This window comes from Peromyscus eremicus, chromosome 7 (genome assembly GCF_949786415.1).
Source record: "Peromyscus eremicus chromosome 7, PerEre_H2_v1, whole genome shotgun sequence".
NCBI lineage: Eukaryota > Metazoa > Chordata > Mammalia > Rodentia > Cricetidae > Peromyscus > Peromyscus eremicus.
In genome coordinates, this window is record NC_081422.1 from 92,595,019 (window position 1) to 92,613,945 (window position 18,927).

Consider the following 18,927-nt stretch of genomic DNA (forward strand, 5'->3'; position numbering starts at 1 on the left):
ACTGGGGAAACACGGGTAAAGAGTATATCATAATTGTCTACCCAAAAGTTTTTTGCAACCGTTTTATAAGTCTAGAATTATTTCAAAATACAAGTTTTCAAGAGTTCCACCCTGGAATCTGTCACAGATGACTTCATGGGAATCTTGCAGATCTTCTTCAGACCAAGAGAACCTGGGGAGGAAGTCAGGAAGAGCAAATATAGACTTTGAGTTTGGGCTGCCTAGGTGCCAGGCCTGGCCCAGCAGTTCCTAAGGTCTCCGAGCCACACACTGTGGTTTGTAACACTAGACACAGTCCCTGGACTATGGTGCACTCTTCATAAATGTTACTGTTACTGCCTCCTTGTGTATCTTGCAGTGATTGGTCATGGCCGTGTGTGGTTTAGATGCGGATCTAGACAGTTGTCTCCATGCTGACTTCCTGACATTATTTTTTGTCCCTCTGAAGCAGGGTGGCCACTGCAGTGGTTGCGGATGTGTGTGACAGCATGAAGAGCCGAATCCCTGTGGTGCTCCTGGCCTGTGGGTCCTTCAACCCCATCACGAACATGCACTTGCGCTTGTTTGAGGTGGCCCGAGACCACCTCCACCAAACCGGTGAGTCAGAGAAGCAAGTGCAGCAGAACTGACGGGTTGGGGCTTGTTTGATGGTGTCGTTGTCACTGTGAGTAAGACTGCTTGGTTGGTTCATTCTCCACTTAAGTTGGAGGCTACATCTCCTCCAACCTGAGCAGAGGACTCACACCCCTTAGCTGTGTGGCGTGTGCAAGTCCATCCCTGGCTGTAGAGTTGATATGTCTCAGAGTCCCTCCTCCTCGCCCACATAACTTTGTCCATGAATACTGTGAAGACACAGGGAAGGGACAGTTAGGGAAACTGTGCCGCACCCAGGGCCTCCTGGATGTTCTCCACATTTACCTATACAGCCGAGAATAGATAACATGTGCTTTTGAAAGGTCCTGCTACCTACAGCAAGTAAACCAATGTTCAGTAATGGGAATTGACATTTCTCTTTCTGAAGAATAGGTCTTTCCCTATAACAAACTGCTCTATGTATTCATAAATTTATTTTATGTCTGCTTTATGTTTTCATAAATGTGTTTTCTATTATTGTGTTGTCCAAAATTTTGCCTTTAAAGGCATTTTTACACCAGAATCAATTCCTATTTATTTTTAATATAGGAAAAAAGGTATTTGAATAACATGTCAGTCATTTCTTCACAGAAATCATATACAAATGTTGGCTTCTTTTTTTTATAGAAAATGACTTTGTTTACAAAACATACTTTTATTACTGAACAAAAGATCATGTATGTCTACTCATACAAATAAATGGTTTTTACAAAGGAATTTTTTTGAAATACAAACAATGCCGTTAAAATTGTGTTGTAGGCATTAGTGGGCAGTATACCAAAGAACTGTAAATGGCCAATAAACTTGAGGCTAGATACTCCAGATCGCTAGGAAAGAATGAAAATGTGAATAAAACCATGAGGATGGTCAGGTTGTAGGTGTCACGAGGGCAGTAACTGTGGCTGCAATAGTGCCACCAAATGACCACCGCCTGTCACTGGGCTGGTGGCTGCTTCCCAGTAAACATCAGTTGTAGGCGTCAGTAGTCTCAGCTTACCAGATTGGCAAAGGTTAAAGGTTAAAAACTGGCGGAGCCCAGCACTAGCAGCCTAGGGAGGAAGTGGACCCTTGTGTTCTGGTAGTGATCCCATCAACCGTGAAACAACTTTGAAGTGCCGTTTGGAATTCTGTGACCAAAAGGTGTAGAACCAACATCCATAATCATAAAAAGTAGATAAATCAGTCATTGAAACCAAACCAGAAGCAGCAAAGGCTGAAGCAGATGTTAGAATTAACAGAGATGATGATAATTGATACTTATGTGCCATATGTTCACTGTTTAAATAAAAGCATAGGAAGCGTTAAAAAGGGCCCAAATCAAACTCTAGAGATGAGGAAAATGTGTGAGGTGAAAAGACACCTGTTAGTGTTAGTAACACATCAAACACTACAGAAAAGACAAAGGAGCAGGGAGCTAAGGCAGGGGGACCAGCCAAAAGAAAATGCAGAGAGAAAAAAATCATTTTAAAGCAGGAGTAACCATGATCCGCGTGACAACTTCAAGCTTACACCTGTCACTGGACCCTCAAAAGGAAAATTCAAAAAGAGAGGAGGAAAAATGTTTGCAGAAGTTGCAGCTGAAATGTGTTCAGATTTGATGGAAACAGCCCACAGGTCCAGGGAGCCCAGCAAAGCCGAGCTTAACAGGCAGGAAGGAAACAGCCCAAGGGATGTGACCATGAGATTTCTCAAAACCAGAAGGAAGACAAAAATCTTAAAAGCAGCCACAAAAAGAACAGAAATAAGGGTGAAAGCAGCTGCCTTGTTACTGAATTCACTGGAAGAATCCAGTACAATGACTTCCTTAAAGAACAAAAAGAAAGGCCCTCTGGTCCAGAGTTCTGTAGCCAACTGTATATCCAGCAGAAATACCTCTGGAAAATAAAACCAAAGTGAGGGTGTTTGTGCAGACACAGAGGCTGGGAGGCCTTGCTACCAGCAAACCTCTACTTCAAAAGCCATGCTCCTAATTCCCCTGGGCAGGGGATTGACAGCTAGAAATGGGGGCTCCCCTGAGGGACTGCAGAGAGTTAGAAACAGTGACCGCATGAGCATCGTGCAGTAAGATGGGGTGAGATAGAAGCTTTTTAACATTTAAATGTCTTTAAAAGGAGGTTGGCAGTTTAAGTGAAAATTCAATATTGTGGGATTCTAGCCTGGAGAAGTTTAGGACAGCATTAATGCACTTAGGAGAGGGGCAAAATGCAAGTATTCTGCCTGTGAAATACTTCAGTGGTACTCAAAGATAGACTCTGATACCTTAAAGATAAGCATTTAATCCCTCAAACATTTGTGTTTGTGCGTACATGTTCTTGTGTGCACATGTGTGCATCTGTGGAGATAAGACAACCTCAGATGGTGTTCCTTAAGTCCTCCCCCCATGTTTTTGAGACAGGCTCAGTCACCGGCCTGGAGCTTGGTAAGCAACCTGGCTACCTTAAATGGTTAATAAACCCCAGGTGTTGTTGGTTGTCTTTACTCTTTGCTCTTTCTTACTCTTTTGTGGGGCCCACCACCCAGCTCCCAAGTAAATCACACACATAGGTTTATTCTTACTTATGAATGCCCGGCCTCACCTTGGCTTATTTCTAGCCAGCTTTTCTTAACTTAAATTATCCCGTCTACCTTTTGCCTCTGGGCTTTTAACTTTTCTTACTTCTATATATCTTAGTTTCATTCTTACTCCGTGGCTGGCTGGGTGGCTGGCCCCTAGTGTTCTCCTCTCCTCCTTCTCTTGCTCCTTCTCCTCCTCCCAGATTTCTCCTCCCATTTATTCTCTCTGCCTGGCAGCCCCATCTATCCTTTCCTACCAAGCTATTGGCAGTTCATCTCTTTATTAGACCAATCAGGTAGGTGTTTTAGACAGGCAAAGTAACACAGCTTCACAGAGTTAAACAAATGCAACATAAAAGAATATAACACATCTTTGCATCATTAAAGCAAATGTTTCACAGCATAAACAAATGTAACACATCTTAAAATAATATTCCACAACACCCGGGGTTTTACCTGTCTTTGCCACCCCAGCACTAGATTATGAGTCCACATAAAACCATGCCCAGTCTTTTGTTTGTTGTTTGTTTTGTTTTGTTTTGCATGGGGTCTGAGGATTAAACTCAGGTCCTCATGCTTGAAGACAAGCACTTTGTAGATTGAGCCATTATCCCTGCCCTAAGCCCCAAAAGATCAGAACAGACAACCATGGTTGGTAAGTACAATGGAAGTAGTATACAGCCAAATATGCTCAGTTAATTCAAAAGATTAAAGAGGGGACAGAAGCAGGTGGGACAGACAGAAAACAAGATGAGACCTCAAAACCTGACAATATCAACAATCAGTTTAAATACAGACTAGTGGCATCTCATACTTTTCAGATTACCACCGGTAAAATAAGCAGGTCTCTGCTGTCTACAGTCCCCTGCCCCCTCCTCTTCGGGGAGATGTGTTCCAAGACCACCAGTGGATGCCTGAAGCAGAAGATCACATCAAACTTGATATCCTGGGTTTCTTCCTACACAGGCTTATCTATAGTAAAGTTGGATTTATATATTAAGCAAAGGAAGATATTAACAGCAGTAGCTAATAAAATGGAATGACTGTATAACAGTGCACTGTAATAAAAGTTATTTAAGACATGTGAGCTATTTCTGGAAATTTCCATTTAATATTTTCAGAGAATAGTTGACCATGGGTAACTGAAATGGTGGAAAGAAAAATGTATGGCAAATGTGTTGCTAATTAATCAATAAAACACTGATTGGCCGTTGGTTAGGCAGGAAGTATAGGTGGGGCAAGGAGGAGAATAAAGCTGGGAAGTGGAAGGCTGAGTCAGAGAGACACTGCCAGCCGCCACAATGACAAACAGCATGTGAAGATACCGGTAAGCCACGAGCCATGTGGCAAGGTATAGTTTTATAGAAATGGATTAATTTAAGCTGTAAGAACAGTTAACAAGAAGCCTGCCACGGCCATACAGTTTGTAAGCAATATAAGTCTCTGTGTTTACTTGGTCGGGTCTGAGCGGCTGTGGGACTGGCAGGTGAGAGAGATTTGCCCTGACCATGGGCCAGGCAGGAAAACTCTAGCTACATCACTCTGTCTCAAGGCGTAAGGCAGAGAGTGATACAGAGACCCCCAGTCCTGCTCTGACCTTTATATGCACATACATGAGCATGCACACCATCACATTTCTGTGTGTGCAAACCCCCCCACACACACACACACTTACCAGACTTAAAAAACTTGGCTCCACAGAGTTGGCTCAGTTTCATATAAAATTCTATAAGTTCTTTAGGACAAATGGCAGCCCAATTTATTTAATAAATAAATAACAAGAAAGAGGAATAAGAAACTGTATAATTCAACAGAGACTCAAAAACATAAGTGAAATATTGTGTATGGATCTAATTTGAATCCTGATTCAAACAAATCAACTGTAAAATGGTATTCATGGAGAAATTTAAATCCATATGGATATTAGATGTTATTAAAGAATTAGTTTTCTCAAAAAGAGCTATACTTACATTCCAATAACATGTGCCCTTTATTGTGCAGAAGAAATGTCCACAGTTGTGGGCTCGTATTCCCTGCACACCTTAAAGGGGATGTAGAACACTCTTAGTTATCTTCAGGACATAGAACTTCTTCTCTGCTACCACTATTGGTGTGCTCTTAAGTGTGCTATAAACATCTGCCCGACTGTAAGACCTGGCCACTGTGTAGCTTTCCTGCCAACCATGACTCATAAGAAAGGCCTCTGGCTTTAAGGGTGCTGTGTTGTAAGGTTCTCAGGGCAGGGCTTGTTCTACGTGGAACAGGCCACTTCACAGACAGCTCCATCTAAACACAATCTGGATAGTGGAAGTACTTCCTGTTAGACCTGCAGGCTCTCCTTCAGCCTTGTAGGATGGCTTTGCCATAGTCCAGTGCAGTTTCAGAGAGCTCTGCTTTCCCCAAAGTCATGGTAACCATCAAATGCATAGATAATCAGTCCTATGGCTACATCACATGTTTATACTAGGTTTGGTTTCTGTCTCTTGGTAGTATTAGATAAAAGGCAGTATTACCTGGATCAGATGCCTCAGCCACTGCATAGCCTTTATTCACTGTTCTCTTTGGAAAGCAGCTGGCCATTTTTGCAAGTGTACGGTAGACTCTCCTACCTGTCCTGGGAATGCTGTCTGCATGGCTTCAACATCCCACCGACACTTATTTCACCTTCTCCAGACCAGACACATACTGCACGTGAGTTGGCAAAACCTCAGCTGCTGCCAGATAGAAGTGTGCAACCTAAATGGCAAGAGGATGAAACCCACAGATGGAAGACTTAGTGCAGGGCTCAGTTTGGGGTAGGGGGAGGGCGTACAGATGGATAAAACCTAGACTCTGGAGAATCACATTCCTGCACGTGGAAAGAGTCCCAGGCATAGAGAGTCTGTGTTGCCCCCGTGAGGTGGTGCTCTCTGAATTTCCCTTCTCCAGACAGTCAGGCATCATCTCCTCCTACCCACAGCCCCAGATGCCTGCACCACTTCGCACAGCCAGATTTGTGCACCAAGCTTGACCCTACACAGCCTCTCCAGGAACAGACATTTAAATGGCACATTTTCTCTCTATCTGAAGCAGATCTCCATTAAGGCTGAGTGAAAATCTGGCCGCACAGCTGACTTTTTTTTTTCATAACAAAAACAAAATCTCTCTTCTGTTGGTGTATTCACCAAAAACAACCCACAAAAACAATGTTCTATGTGGTATTGCATACATACAAATTGAATTAAACAGCCTGACACCATTTGCTTACCACCATTAAGGAGACGCTGTACTCTCCTGCTGTAGCTCAACCTTTTGCTCTAAATCCATTCCCTTTTCACAGCTAGCCCTCCTGCCAGTTGGAACTGTCCTTCCTTTACTTACTTCTTCCTTTTTTCCCCCGACCAGAACCTTAAAAACTGACAGGAGCATTGTAAGACATCAAAAGTGTTTGCCCCTTGGCCCGATCATAGTGCGTTCCTTGATGATGGACAGAGGGTACAGTGGATAAGAGGAAGTGGAAACAGAGTCTGTAGATTGGCAAGATCAGTCATCCCCTCCAGAGTCCCCTCTCAGTGGATGAATGCCACAACCAGCGTTCAAGATCCTTAACCTGGAAGGCTGTTAGGTAATGAGTTATAGGTCAGAAGAATGAGAAGTGCCCATGGGTTTCCTGTGCCGTTCATCTTGGGCACACCCTGGCCGTGCACTGTGTGCTCTGGAACACCCCAGAGACTCTCAAAGGCTTCATGGATGAATTTGCATAGTGGATCTCAGTGGTTCTTACAAGTTTGTTTGGAATTTTTATTCTTGTTTTCTGGTTTCTAAAGAAATTATTCAGCCAAACACATGGCTCGTCAATAGCTTCAGACGTACCTAAAGCATTCACTGAATCTATTAAGAATTCAAGACTGTTTCTCTGAAGATGTTGGATGTATTCCCAGTTGTGAGTGGTTGTTTCCCAACATGCAGTCACAAACTTACAAATGGAGGCTGAATAAAATCTAAATGTTGTTGTCTGCCACTCCGATGGTTTGGTGTTTCTGATCAATATGTTTGGCCATGGGCCTATGTTCCAGCAAGTCCACTTGTATTTCCTTTTTAGCATCAAACCTTGTCAGCTTAATTAAGACATTCCTTTAGCAACGAGTTAGCACCTCTTCATGTTTGTCTTTAACTACATTTGTGTGGTCCTTATTACACTCTGGTAGTCCTAGGTGCCCTAGGAGAACTCACTTACTCTTTAGAGCAACCCTACGAAGTGATGTTACTGATTTTACAGATGAGGAAGCTTGGGCAAAACTCAGAGAGATGTAATGTCTTGACTAAAGTCACACATTTAGCCAGTGGTAGAAGCATTCTCCCTCATTGCCCATAACCACCATACTGTGCTTCCTCCAGTGACTTAACAAACACCTTTCTGACTGACTGTGCTGGGTGCTGTGCTAGATTGAAGGACACACAAGGAGAGAAGTAATCCTTCCTCATGGTGGGGACAGACAGAAATCAAATCTCATAGAAGTAAAAATTACCAAGGTGACATACGCCACTATCACTGTGAACAGTGCGGTGATTTGGTCTGCATAGAGAATCCAGGGAGTTCATTTCTAAGGTTATGAGTGACTGAGCTGGAGTAGAACTGTGAGGCATTACTTAGGTTGAAAATGAGGTTAGTTAGCCGAGACAAGACGTATAAGGACAGTTTCTGCCTGGGGAGTTGCATGTGTGAAGGTTTTGCAGCAGATGACAGTGTGGCTCTTAGAGTAGGAGAAGAGAATCAGCTGCACATCTCTCTTCTCTCTGTTGCGCGCGTGAGCCTACACACTGAACAGTGGATGACGGGAAGCCGGTTGGAGACAGCTGAAGCAGTGTTTGTAGCATAGTAATTGTCATGGTTTGGCTATAAACTGCCCCTCATAGACTCATGTGTTTGAGAACTTGGTCCCCAACTGGTGGTGCTATTTTGGGACTTTGGGGACTATGGCCTAACTAACAGAAGGTAAAACTCACTTTGAGTGCTGGCCCAAGCCTCCATTTCCTGATCTGCCCTGTTGAGAACAAGTTGCCGCACAAGCTCCTACCACCAGACAGGGGTGGGTGGGGGGCTGCTCTGGAGTCACTGTGCCTCACAGCTCATCAGCTGCAGGCTTTCAGCCTCTCTCCATGAAGGTCCCTGTGAGGCACCAGGAGATGGGACTGCAGCTCAAAAAACCTGGAATGGATGAACAGGGCCAGGATGGGTACGGAAAGTGGTGCTTGGAGCAGGGGAGAGAGGCTATTCCACTGTTGTCCAAGCTGGGTAGCCCAGTCCTGAGAGTGAGGCCTGCAGAGAAGGGAGAACGTTGGATATGCTGTGTGAGACCATGGGAACCAGCACCTCTAATGCACTCAGGGACAGTGTGGCAAGTCCATCTGAGGACATTTCTCAGCAACCCTGGGAGATGGCTTGACCAAGTGGCTGCTCTGGGGTAACTTCAGGAAAAAGATGCTAACAGTTGAGCAAAAGAAGTATGCTACTGAGGTGTGGTAGAGGGGGCAGAGGTGGTGGGACATTGTGCTGTGGGTCTTGCTGGGAGTGTCCTTAGAAGGACTGCTCTTGGGATCCTGGGAAGATCAAAAGTGAAGACAGAGTGGATGGCTGGGGAGAGCTGGACAAGCTGAGCCCCTAGAGAGGCAGAACCAGATGATAAAATAGTGACTGGGGAAGAGCTGATGCTGTGGAGGTCCAGTGCATGAAAGGGTCTCAGGGTCTCCAGATGTAGGGAAGGGACTTGTAGAGGCAAGAAAGTGAGACTCCAAGGTGGCTTCTTCTGGGCAGACTTGGAAATATACTAGGTAGTGGTCAGATTAGGGGTGAAGAGAAACATGCCAGAGTCTAAGGCCAATACATGACCGAAGTTTTGTCGGTCGGTGACAGGATCTCTAAGGACAAAGAAATGTGCCATGGTGGAAGGGAGTGTGGAAGAACTGAGGCAAAGGTAACTGAGTCCAGGCAGAGAATCGCAGAACCTTAGAAATGACTGTGGCCTGGGTGGGAGAGTGTTCGCAGACGGTGCTGTAAGTACACTTGGTCTCAGGAATGTTTGAATCAAATGGGCCACAGAGGAGACTGAGATGGGATCATAAGACGAGATAACAGGAATGCCCCGGACAGCATCACATGGGAAATCACAAGAGGAGGATGTATACAAGGATGTGCAGTAGTCAGCAGGTAGAATTACTACCCCTACTCTATGACAGGGAAACTGAGGCACAAAGAAGTTACACAGCTGATATGGGGGTACTGAGGCCTGTCCTCAGATCTCTGTCCCCAGGGCCCGTGTTCTTTTCATGCCCCACCCCATGCTGCAGAGAGGCAACAGCAGGTTGTTGTGAGGTCTCCAAGTGTCAATCCCAGGGACAGATGTGGACAGGGCAGAATCTGAGTCAACTAATGAGAGCTGGACGTGGTCACGTGTTACTTTTGGAGCCCCAAGTGCCAAGTAAAGATGGACCTTAGTGAGGGGACTAAAGGAGAATATTTAATCAAGTACCCACTGGAAGGAATCTGCCATGATACCAGAGTCCTCAGTCTCTAGAAAAGATGCCTCTTCAGCCCTGAATGCTGCCTAGCAGAGCTCAGCTGAGGCTTGGTTGCCTCTGGGTACCAGGATCTTTCTGATATCTCTTAGATGCCCAAATTTATAGAATAAGATATGGTGGTGAAATCCAGAGCCGATACTGCACCCTCACTGTGATCCTGGGTCACAGAACGGCCACTGATTTTGCACTCAGCCTTGGTGTCGAGCCCACTCAGTAGCCACGTGACCTTGAGCAGTTTACTGCAGCCAGAGTTCATTTCTTCAGCTGTCCCATGAGAATAGCACCTCCCACCCTTACAGTGTTATTTGTCCTCAGTTGTCACATGGGAATAGCACCTCCCACCCTTACAGTGCTATTTATTTTAAGGCTGAAATAAAAGGCTCACACTGTATATCCAGTGCCTATGTGACCTTTCTTGCATTGTGGATAAGCTCCAGCTCAGGGCTGGCCATGACCAGAGGGGTTAGCATAATCTTCTCATATCTATGCATGGAAGAACAAGAAGCCACAGAATGGTTTCTCCTGTTTTCTCTTAGTCCTTCCTTGATACTTTATGGTGTTATTTCCTAACGATCTTGCCCCACATGCTTGTGGCATCCCAGATTAAATTGCATCGTAAAGATAACAACGCAGCCCAAAGCCTTGTCCTTTTTTGTTCCCCTTTGGACAACCTTGAGGAGGGGAAAGGTATTTTATGGCTCCTAGTTTTTCCTCACAGTGACTTGCATTTTAAACGGAAGCATATTTATCATGACATCATTTATACTCACCGTTCTCCATGTTAAGTAAAAGTGTCTGATCAGTGTTCAATATGATGCACGGCCCCTTTGCTCTCCTTTCGATTTTCATTTTAATTCTCTGTTGCCCAGTGCATATGGAGAGAATTAAATGCATCATGATAAGGCAATGCAGTACAATCTGAGATAAGGGGGAAATTAAGCTATAATAATTCCACTTAAGCCAGTGACAGCCCCAGTTCTGGGTCTTCTGGGCTTTCAGAGATACCACGAGAGCACAAGCAAATAGCTGTATCAGCCCAGCATGTTACTTTAATCTTGGGCTCACACGGATGTGTATTAATCAAACAGAGTGATTTGAATATATATTCATGGGCAGTGTTCCAGCTTGGTCTGGAGAAAAAAAAATTCATTTTCACGTATCTAATTTAAAAGAGTTTTCTGGAGAAGATAGGTTTAAGAATGTTGAATTACTCCAGCAATTGTTTGGAACCAAGATAATTTTTCCCTGTCACGTAAGGCTTCGAGGATTTGAGATTGTATATATTGTATTCTTTCAAAGGGAGGTGTTTTTCTGATTTGATGACACATCAGCATTTTTCTTGTCCTTCTGTTTCTTCCTTGAGATGTGGCTGAAGGGAAACAAATCCTAAAGGTGTCTCTGAGGAGGCCGTTTCTGTGGCAGGTGTCACAGTGTCAGACTCTGCCACTCCAGCCAGGGTGTGACCAGCATTGCACTGGCATGTGGGGTTCATGCCCTCAGCTCTTCACAGGGCCCTGCATGACCTTTCCTGTCCAGTGCTGTAAAAATGGGGAACCCATTCATCATTAACTAAGATGCCTCAACTCCTTCTCCTGCCTTCTCATCTTCTCCTTTCTCCCAAACAAATACAAGACTAAGACATATCAGTGTTCTTGTTTATCCTTAAAAAGAGTTCTTGTAAGCTGCATCTAACAGGATACTAGTTTCCGGGATAGATAAGAAACTCTCCAAACTCAACCAGCAAAGCATTCCACCCATCCAGGAAATGAGCCAAAGGCAAGAGGAGACATTTGACGAATGAGCATACCCAGATAGTAAATAGTACGTGCAAGGATAGTTAGCATCCGCCTGGAAGAAAATGCAGCTTTAGAACCACAAATGATATTACTACTCACCTTCCAAAATAGCGAAAATGCAAACTCTTGGCATCAGCAGATGCCAGGAGGAACACTGGGAACTGGAGCCCTCCTAACCGATGGCAGGAGGGTAACATGGCCCAGCTCTCGGGAAAGCCTGTCTCACAGCTTCTTATGGAACTAAACATGCAGCTACCATATGACCCAGCAGTTGTACTTTTGGGCATTTATCCCAGAGAAGTGGAAAGATGTTCACATACAAACTGGGACACAAATGTTCATCACAGCTCTACTCATGTAGCCAAAACCCAGAAACCACCCAGCTGTCCTTCAAGCAGTGGCTATATCCACACGGCAGAGTTCTCAGCAGTAAAAAGAGAAGAACTACTCACCCAGCACCTCAGCTGAATCTCCAGGGAATAGGACTGAGTCAAAAATGCAGGTCCTAAAAGGTCATATGTTACATGGTTACACTTCTATAATGCTCTTGTAGGGACAACATTGTATAAGAATAGATTAATGGCTGCCAGGGATGAGGGGCGGAGGCTCAGAAATGGGAGCGGGCACGGTTATTAACAAACAACATAAGACCAAGATAACACAGCATGAGACTAAGACAAGACAGCAAGGTCTTGTCCTTGTAGTGATGGAAGTGTTCATGTTTTGATTGATGGTTACATGGAAATTGTAATGAGATAATCTCAGCAGAACTATTCCACACTCACACCTGCTATCTGCATACCCTTGAATGAGTGCATGTAAAACAAGAGAAGTCTGAGGAAGGTCACTGGATTATGCCAGTCTCGAGATCCTGGTTAAAATATTGTAGTATAACACTGTAGGTTGTTACCATTGAGAGTAACAGTGTGAAGGTACATGAGATCACTCTGTTAGTTCTTTAAAACATGCAAGTCCATAATCATCTCAAAAACTTTAACAAGGAACACACAAGGAATGGCAAGAACGCATTGGGTGTCCTCCAGCACCACTTGGCTCTCTGCCAGTGCCTTTCAGGTAGCCACTCCATGCTCCACACAGTCCTGGAGGTCAGGTGTTAAGGACCTGGTTTTACAGGTAAAGGAGCTGGGGTTTGTGAGTGTTTAGCAAAGCCTGGGTCTCAGGGATGCAGAACTGGAGCTGCTGCTATACCAGCCCATCAAGCCAAACTCTCAGATCCCTGAGGAGAGAGCACCAGGCTTCAAGTGCCAGGGCTGGTAACTATCTCTGCCTCCCAAACAGGAAGTGACCATCACTCAGAGTCAGGGGCCAGCGTTTGGCATCTTTGCTAAGCAGACCATCACGAAAGCCCATGCAAAGAGCATTCAGCAACGCCAGGGCAGCATCAGATCAGACAATCGGCGAAGCGGAATTCCCAGCAGCACAAAGGGCATTAATTAAAACGAACTGAATAGATGTGTCTGTATAAATATTCCGAAAGATGAGGTTGTCAGGATAGAGTTAGACCTTGGGGAAATTTATGAGTTACTGATAATTATAGAGAAAATAAATTTAAAAGGACAAAATCATTTAAGAATAGATTTTATAAACTAATGAGATTGGTTAGTTAGGGGATGGATAGGAAGAGGTTGGAAGGATGGGGATGAGCCAGGTAGAAGTGATGAGCAGGGACTCTGGGTACTGTGTTTCACAGCTCTAACTTTCAGAACATGGAATCACATGCCAGAAAGGCTAAATACATACTTAAAGTCTCCCAGGATACCCTGGGAGACTTCAAGATGAAATACAAACAGTAGCAAATGAGCCTCAGTATGTCACAAATGAATATTTAAGTGCCCGGAGGAAGAGCAAGGAAGAACCTAGCCTTGGCTCTTTGAAAACAGCACCAGGATGGATCCTGCAAAGCTCAGGACAAGCATGTGCAGGTTCATTCTCCTCCCCACAGGGAGTGATTGAGCAGTTTTGCAACATCCATATATAAATATTAGGGTCAAGCAAAGGAGTACATGATTGTGGGTAAGAGCCAGGTTTGTTACTACTGAAGAAAGGCATTCCAGTAAAGGAAGGGAGTCTAACTTGAAAGTTGAGGTTTCAATATGAACACATAGTTCAGATGCATACACACACACACACACACACACACACACACACACACACACACCATGAGTAGTCATAGAGAGGTGTGGGAACTTGTGTTACAGTGGGTAGATAGGTAAATATACAGATGTAGCTATAGTAAGGAATATGTGCACACACACATACACCATAAGTAGTCATAGAGAGGTAGTGGGTAGATAGATAAATATACAGATGTAGCTATAGTAAGGAATATGTATACACACACACACACACACACACACACACACACACACATCCCTAAACCTAAGACTGGGAAGACGGCTCAGTTGGTAAAGTGCTTGCCACACAAACATGAGGACCTGAATTTAATCCCTAGGACCTACCTAAAAAGTCAAGTGCAGCTGTAAACACCAGTAATACCAGTGCTGAAGAAGGCAGAGACAAGAGGATCCCACCTCTGGAGTTCATTAGCTAGCCAGTCTAACTGAACACACACAGAGAGGGGGGGGGAGGGAGGGAGGGAAGGAGGGAGGGAAGGAGGGAGGTAGGAAGGATGGACATCCCAAGTCTAGAAACAATAAAATTTCAGTAGCAGTGAGTGTAGTTAGGCCTCTTGGCTTCTAAATGCTAATCTTCTGTAAAAGATGAGAGCCTTAGAATGTTTGAGCTGCTCCCAGGCCTGGTGGCTTAGGGCCTGTAAACCCTGTTGCTCAGACAACAGGAAGCAGGAAGATCAAAACCTCAAGGTCAGCCTGAGCAGCTTAGTGAGATCCATCTTAAAACATAAAGAGAAGGCTGGGGGTATGCCTCCGTGGCAGAGCATTTGCCTCGAATGCCAACAGCTCTGAGTTCATGCCTAATACCACAAAGAAAGGGAGGAAGGAAGAGGGACAGGGAAGAGGCTGGAGCAGGGAAATGATGAGCTAAGCCTGGGCATCTTAGGGTTCCAGAAAACTAGGACATGTTTAATAAGTGATGAGCACATGCCAAACAAAGATGCAGAGCCAACCCAAAGGAATTTCTATTAGGCTCATCTAGGATAGTTTAAGAAACACAATAAGTAAGAATACTAGATTGCACCCTCACAGAATAAAATAAATACCCTGAGTCCATGTTGATAGAAATAAATGAAAAAAAAATGCAGGTGAAAGGACGGTGTTTTCTTACAGTAGAATTATAATTAATACTGTGGAAAGAATGTTGGAAAAAGAAAATCGCCCTTCACAAAACATCACAGTAATGATTGTCATGGACCAGAATCACAGTGTGTAGCTGAAGTTTTCCTGTGTCCCACCTGGGCCATGGTCAGGAGAAATCTCTCTCACCAGTCCTGCAGCTGCTTGGACCCAAGTAAACACACAGAGGCTTATATTAATTAAAACTGCTCGGCCATTGGCTCAGGCTTATTACTGACTAGCTCTTACATTTAAACTAACCCATAATTCTTATTTATGTTTAGCCATGTGGCTTGGTACCTTTTCTCAGTTCTGCCTTCACATCTTGCTTCCTCTGTGTCTGGCTGGCAACTCTTGACTCAGTCTTCCTGTTCCCAGAATTTTCCTCTCGGCTGATCCTGTCTGTACTATACTTCCTGCCTGGCTACTGGCCAATCAGTGTTTTATTTATCAACCAAATCAGATCAACACACATTCACAGCATACAAAAAGACATCCCTAGCACTAGTGGATACTAACATTAGTAGGCAAAGGCACCATAGGAAGTAGGGTATTTTGCACAGTCCTGTAGTGTTTTTCTACAAGAACTTACTAATTACAGATTCACATGAGAAAACAGTGGCTTCGTTGCTGGGATCTGGCAGATATCAACTTAGCTACCCATCAAGGTTAATACGTCCAGAAGCAAGAGACTTCAGCATCCTGAGCCCTCTGACGGGATGAGCTGAAAAGGGCTCAGCCTGGCTTCTCAGGGATTCTTGCCTAAAGTGTGTAAGCTTCATAGAACCCCGAGAAAGTATTCGTCAACACAGAGATGCTCCACATAGTAACTGGCCAGAGTTTTGCTAGAGTCCAGATTCTGAAAAACAAGAAGCTGTTTGAAGGAGAGTAAAGATCCAGGATGACTACATGCAACTGGATCTCAAATTCAACTGTAAACCAGACAGAGGGCCTCATGAGAGGTACGAATCATCAGTAGGTAGTGTTGGATTCTTGTTCATTTTCTAGTTTAGGAAATCTGTAGCTTGGCTATTTAAAATGTTAAAATTAGCAGTACCTGAGTGAAGAGTATATGAGAGCTCATTATACTTATTACCTTTGCAACTTTATTAAGTCCAAAATTAGACAAAGTTAAAGTAAGTAGGATTGCAAAGGACGTGCATTATGTTAAATTCATTATCTAGGTATTTAAGCAAATGTGTTAGACTAAAATAATTCTATCACGTGAAACCAACATAATAGTAATAATAATGAGAATCATTTCTTACATTTTTCAAAATATTTTTTACCCTCTAAATATCCAAAATAACCCATGATGTTGGCTTTTCTCTCCTCCCACCCCTCTTCCTTTCCCCTCCCCACTCTCCCTGCCCCCTTCCTCCTTTTTCTCAATTTCCCGCTCCCATCTTCACCCTCCCCCACTTCATTTTAGGGATGTAAACTTCTAGGGATCTTAATCTAAGAGGCTGGCATAGTTAAAATAAGCACAGAATAAATAAACATGCAAAACCTCCAAAGCCAGACAGAGGGGCTGCTTTCAATCCCATTGCTACCGTCTCCAACCTGGAAATGGCCTCCTTGACCTCCTGAGTCAGGAAATGCAGAGGAGTGCTTTGGACAGTTGCCATTTGAACTTTTGTTGGGGTGTAAACAAAGCAAGCCCTGAAGGACAGACTGTGATCTGACCTGGGCACTGACAGCAAGGATGGGAGCTCTGAGCCCTGGGCATCTTTGAGTTCAGCCCTGCAGCCTCCTCTTCCAGCACAGGGTCAGAGCAGCCCTGACAATGGTCGGAACCATCTGTGGATTCTTAGCATGGGCCACATCTTAACATTGCATGAGGATATCTGTCTCCTTTAAAAAAAATTGTATTTGCTCAGGTCAGTGTATGTAAAAGAGTGTACATATTGTGACAGAGCTTTGTGTATATCAAAGAGTTAAAATGTTATTTTAATATTATCTGAAACAATAATTTATACCAACCTGTGGAAGAAATAAACAAGGGTGAGAAAGAAGGATTAATGAGCACTTGTTGGCACCTTAGCAACCCCCTTAGACTTGCCCTCAGTGTGTCTGTCTCCACTGGCTCTTGCTGTTGTGCAAATGCTTGAAATGCATAGAACTCTTTGACCCTGAGGTGTTTCTCTGGAGACCCCCTTCTAGATATCAACTTTGACCCTGAAATGTTTCTCTGGAGACCCCCTTCTAGGTATCAACACATGGGCAGGAGGGTTGACATTGCCTTGCACACTGTGGCCTCTCACTGCATGGAATCAATGTGAAGTAACAAGGACTCATCTACAGATAGGCATCTCTCTACAGTGGTATCACAGTGTGGTGCTCGGCATTCCTTTTCCCCTTAGAAAAAGGTGTTGTGCTCACAAATCAGCAGGAAATCTCATAGATCAGTAATCTGCCTGACCATCCCTAGGTTCGCAACATGCGCAGGGAAGGGTCTGTATACAGCTGGTGTTTATACACTGCAGCAGTGTGGTACAGCAGTTTTGTTAAGACTACATGGATCCAGCTCTTTGTCCAGCAGTCGGCCAGCTCTGTAATGCTGGAATAATTAAACTTTCTGTACGATGACTTGTCTGTGAGGAAAATAGATGTGACGGTCACAGTTCTTCCAGAGGACTTGTAAGGATTAAGAAGATAGTAAACAGAGGGCCGGGGAGATGGCGCAGTCAGTAAAGCGTCTGCCTTGAAACAGGAGGACTGGAGTTTGATCCCCAGTAACCACTTAGGAAAAAGCCAGATGTGGTGGCTCAGACTTGTAATCCCAGCACTGAGGAGGTAAAAATGGAAAGCAAAGACTTAGTATTTTCCTACCACAATGTATATGAAATTATTCTGTCTTTGGATTTTGAAATGGTTGATTTTCAAAATTCCTATTTGAGGACCATAAAAATGGCTCAATGGATAAAAGTATTTGCTGCCAAACCAGAAGACCTGAGTTCAATCCCTAGAACCTATATGATCAAAGGAGAGAATTTACTCCCAAAAGTTGTCCTAACCTCCACATGTATACCCACACACATACATACAAACGTAAGTAAATAAATAAACAAATGTAAAAAAAAAAAATCAGTTATTTTAATTGCTGTTCAAGATGTTGACGAGTTTCATTTTGGTCTACAAAGCGAGTTCCAGGAAAGGTGCAAAGCTACACAGAGAAACCCTGTTTCGAAAAACCAAAAAAACAACAACGAAAAAGTTTTATAAGAGACATTCAAGCCTGGCAGCGGCACCGCATGCCTTTAATCCCAGCACTCAGGAGGCAGAGGCAGGCGGATCTCTGTGAGTTCGAGGCCAGCCTGGTCTACAGAGTGAGTTCCAGGAAAGGCTCCAAAGCTACACACAGAGAATCCCTGTCTCGGGGGGGGGGGGGGGGGGGGGGACGACAACAACAACAAAAAATCATTTAAGAGATGGAGAGATGTTTAGCAGTCAAGAGCACTTGCTGCTCTTTCAGACTTCTGGGTTCAGTTTCCAACACCCACATTGTTGCAAATAACCATCTGTAACTCCAGTTCCAGGGACTCTGACGCCCTCTTCTGGCTTCCACAGGCACTGCACTCACATGGTGCACAGGCATACATGCAGGCAGTACACCCATACACATAAAATAAAATTTAAGTTTTAAAAAATTAAAAATCACTCGGAGTTTTGAGTTGGAATTAGTAAATAATTTCTAACAATTTATGAAATGACCTTAAACATACTTCTGGCATGTGTAGTTATATATGGAGCAGCATTCTCAGCATTGATTATTATAAAATCAAATAACTATGAAAAAAATTAAGATGTTGTGTCCTGCAGTATCAGATATTCAGCCAAGATTTAATTATTTCTGTAAAGACAAATAAACACTTCCATTTCATTAGTATACAAACCTTGTCTTCACCTTTACTTAACAGCAAAATTATATCTATACTAAAGAATTGTTTTAAAGTAAGTTTTTTTATGACTTATTATCAGCAAATGTTTGATTGTGTGTCTGCTTGTAAAGCTAGGTACTGAGGTCATGTGAGATTTTCTTAAGCAAAAGAGGTTCTGAGTAGAAAAAGGTGAAGAAGCCTTGCTGGAGAGGGGGTGGTGCTAGTTGGTCCTGG

General features: G+C 43.8%; 1 protein-coding gene across 1 annotated transcript in view; it reads left to right on the top strand.

The window, feature by feature from the left end:
- Window positions 1-452: 452 nt before the first annotated feature.
- The window catches only part of Nmnat3 (nicotinamide nucleotide adenylyltransferase 3), a 56,859-nt gene continuing 38,384 nt past the window's right edge, over window positions 453-18,927 (top strand). Inside the window, exon 1 of the mRNA XM_059268415.1 lies at window positions 453-597. Coding sequence (XP_059124398.1) covers window positions 489-597 — 109 coding nt within the window. The 5' untranslated portion in view covers window positions 453-488. The remainder of the gene's footprint in view (window positions 598-18,927) is intronic.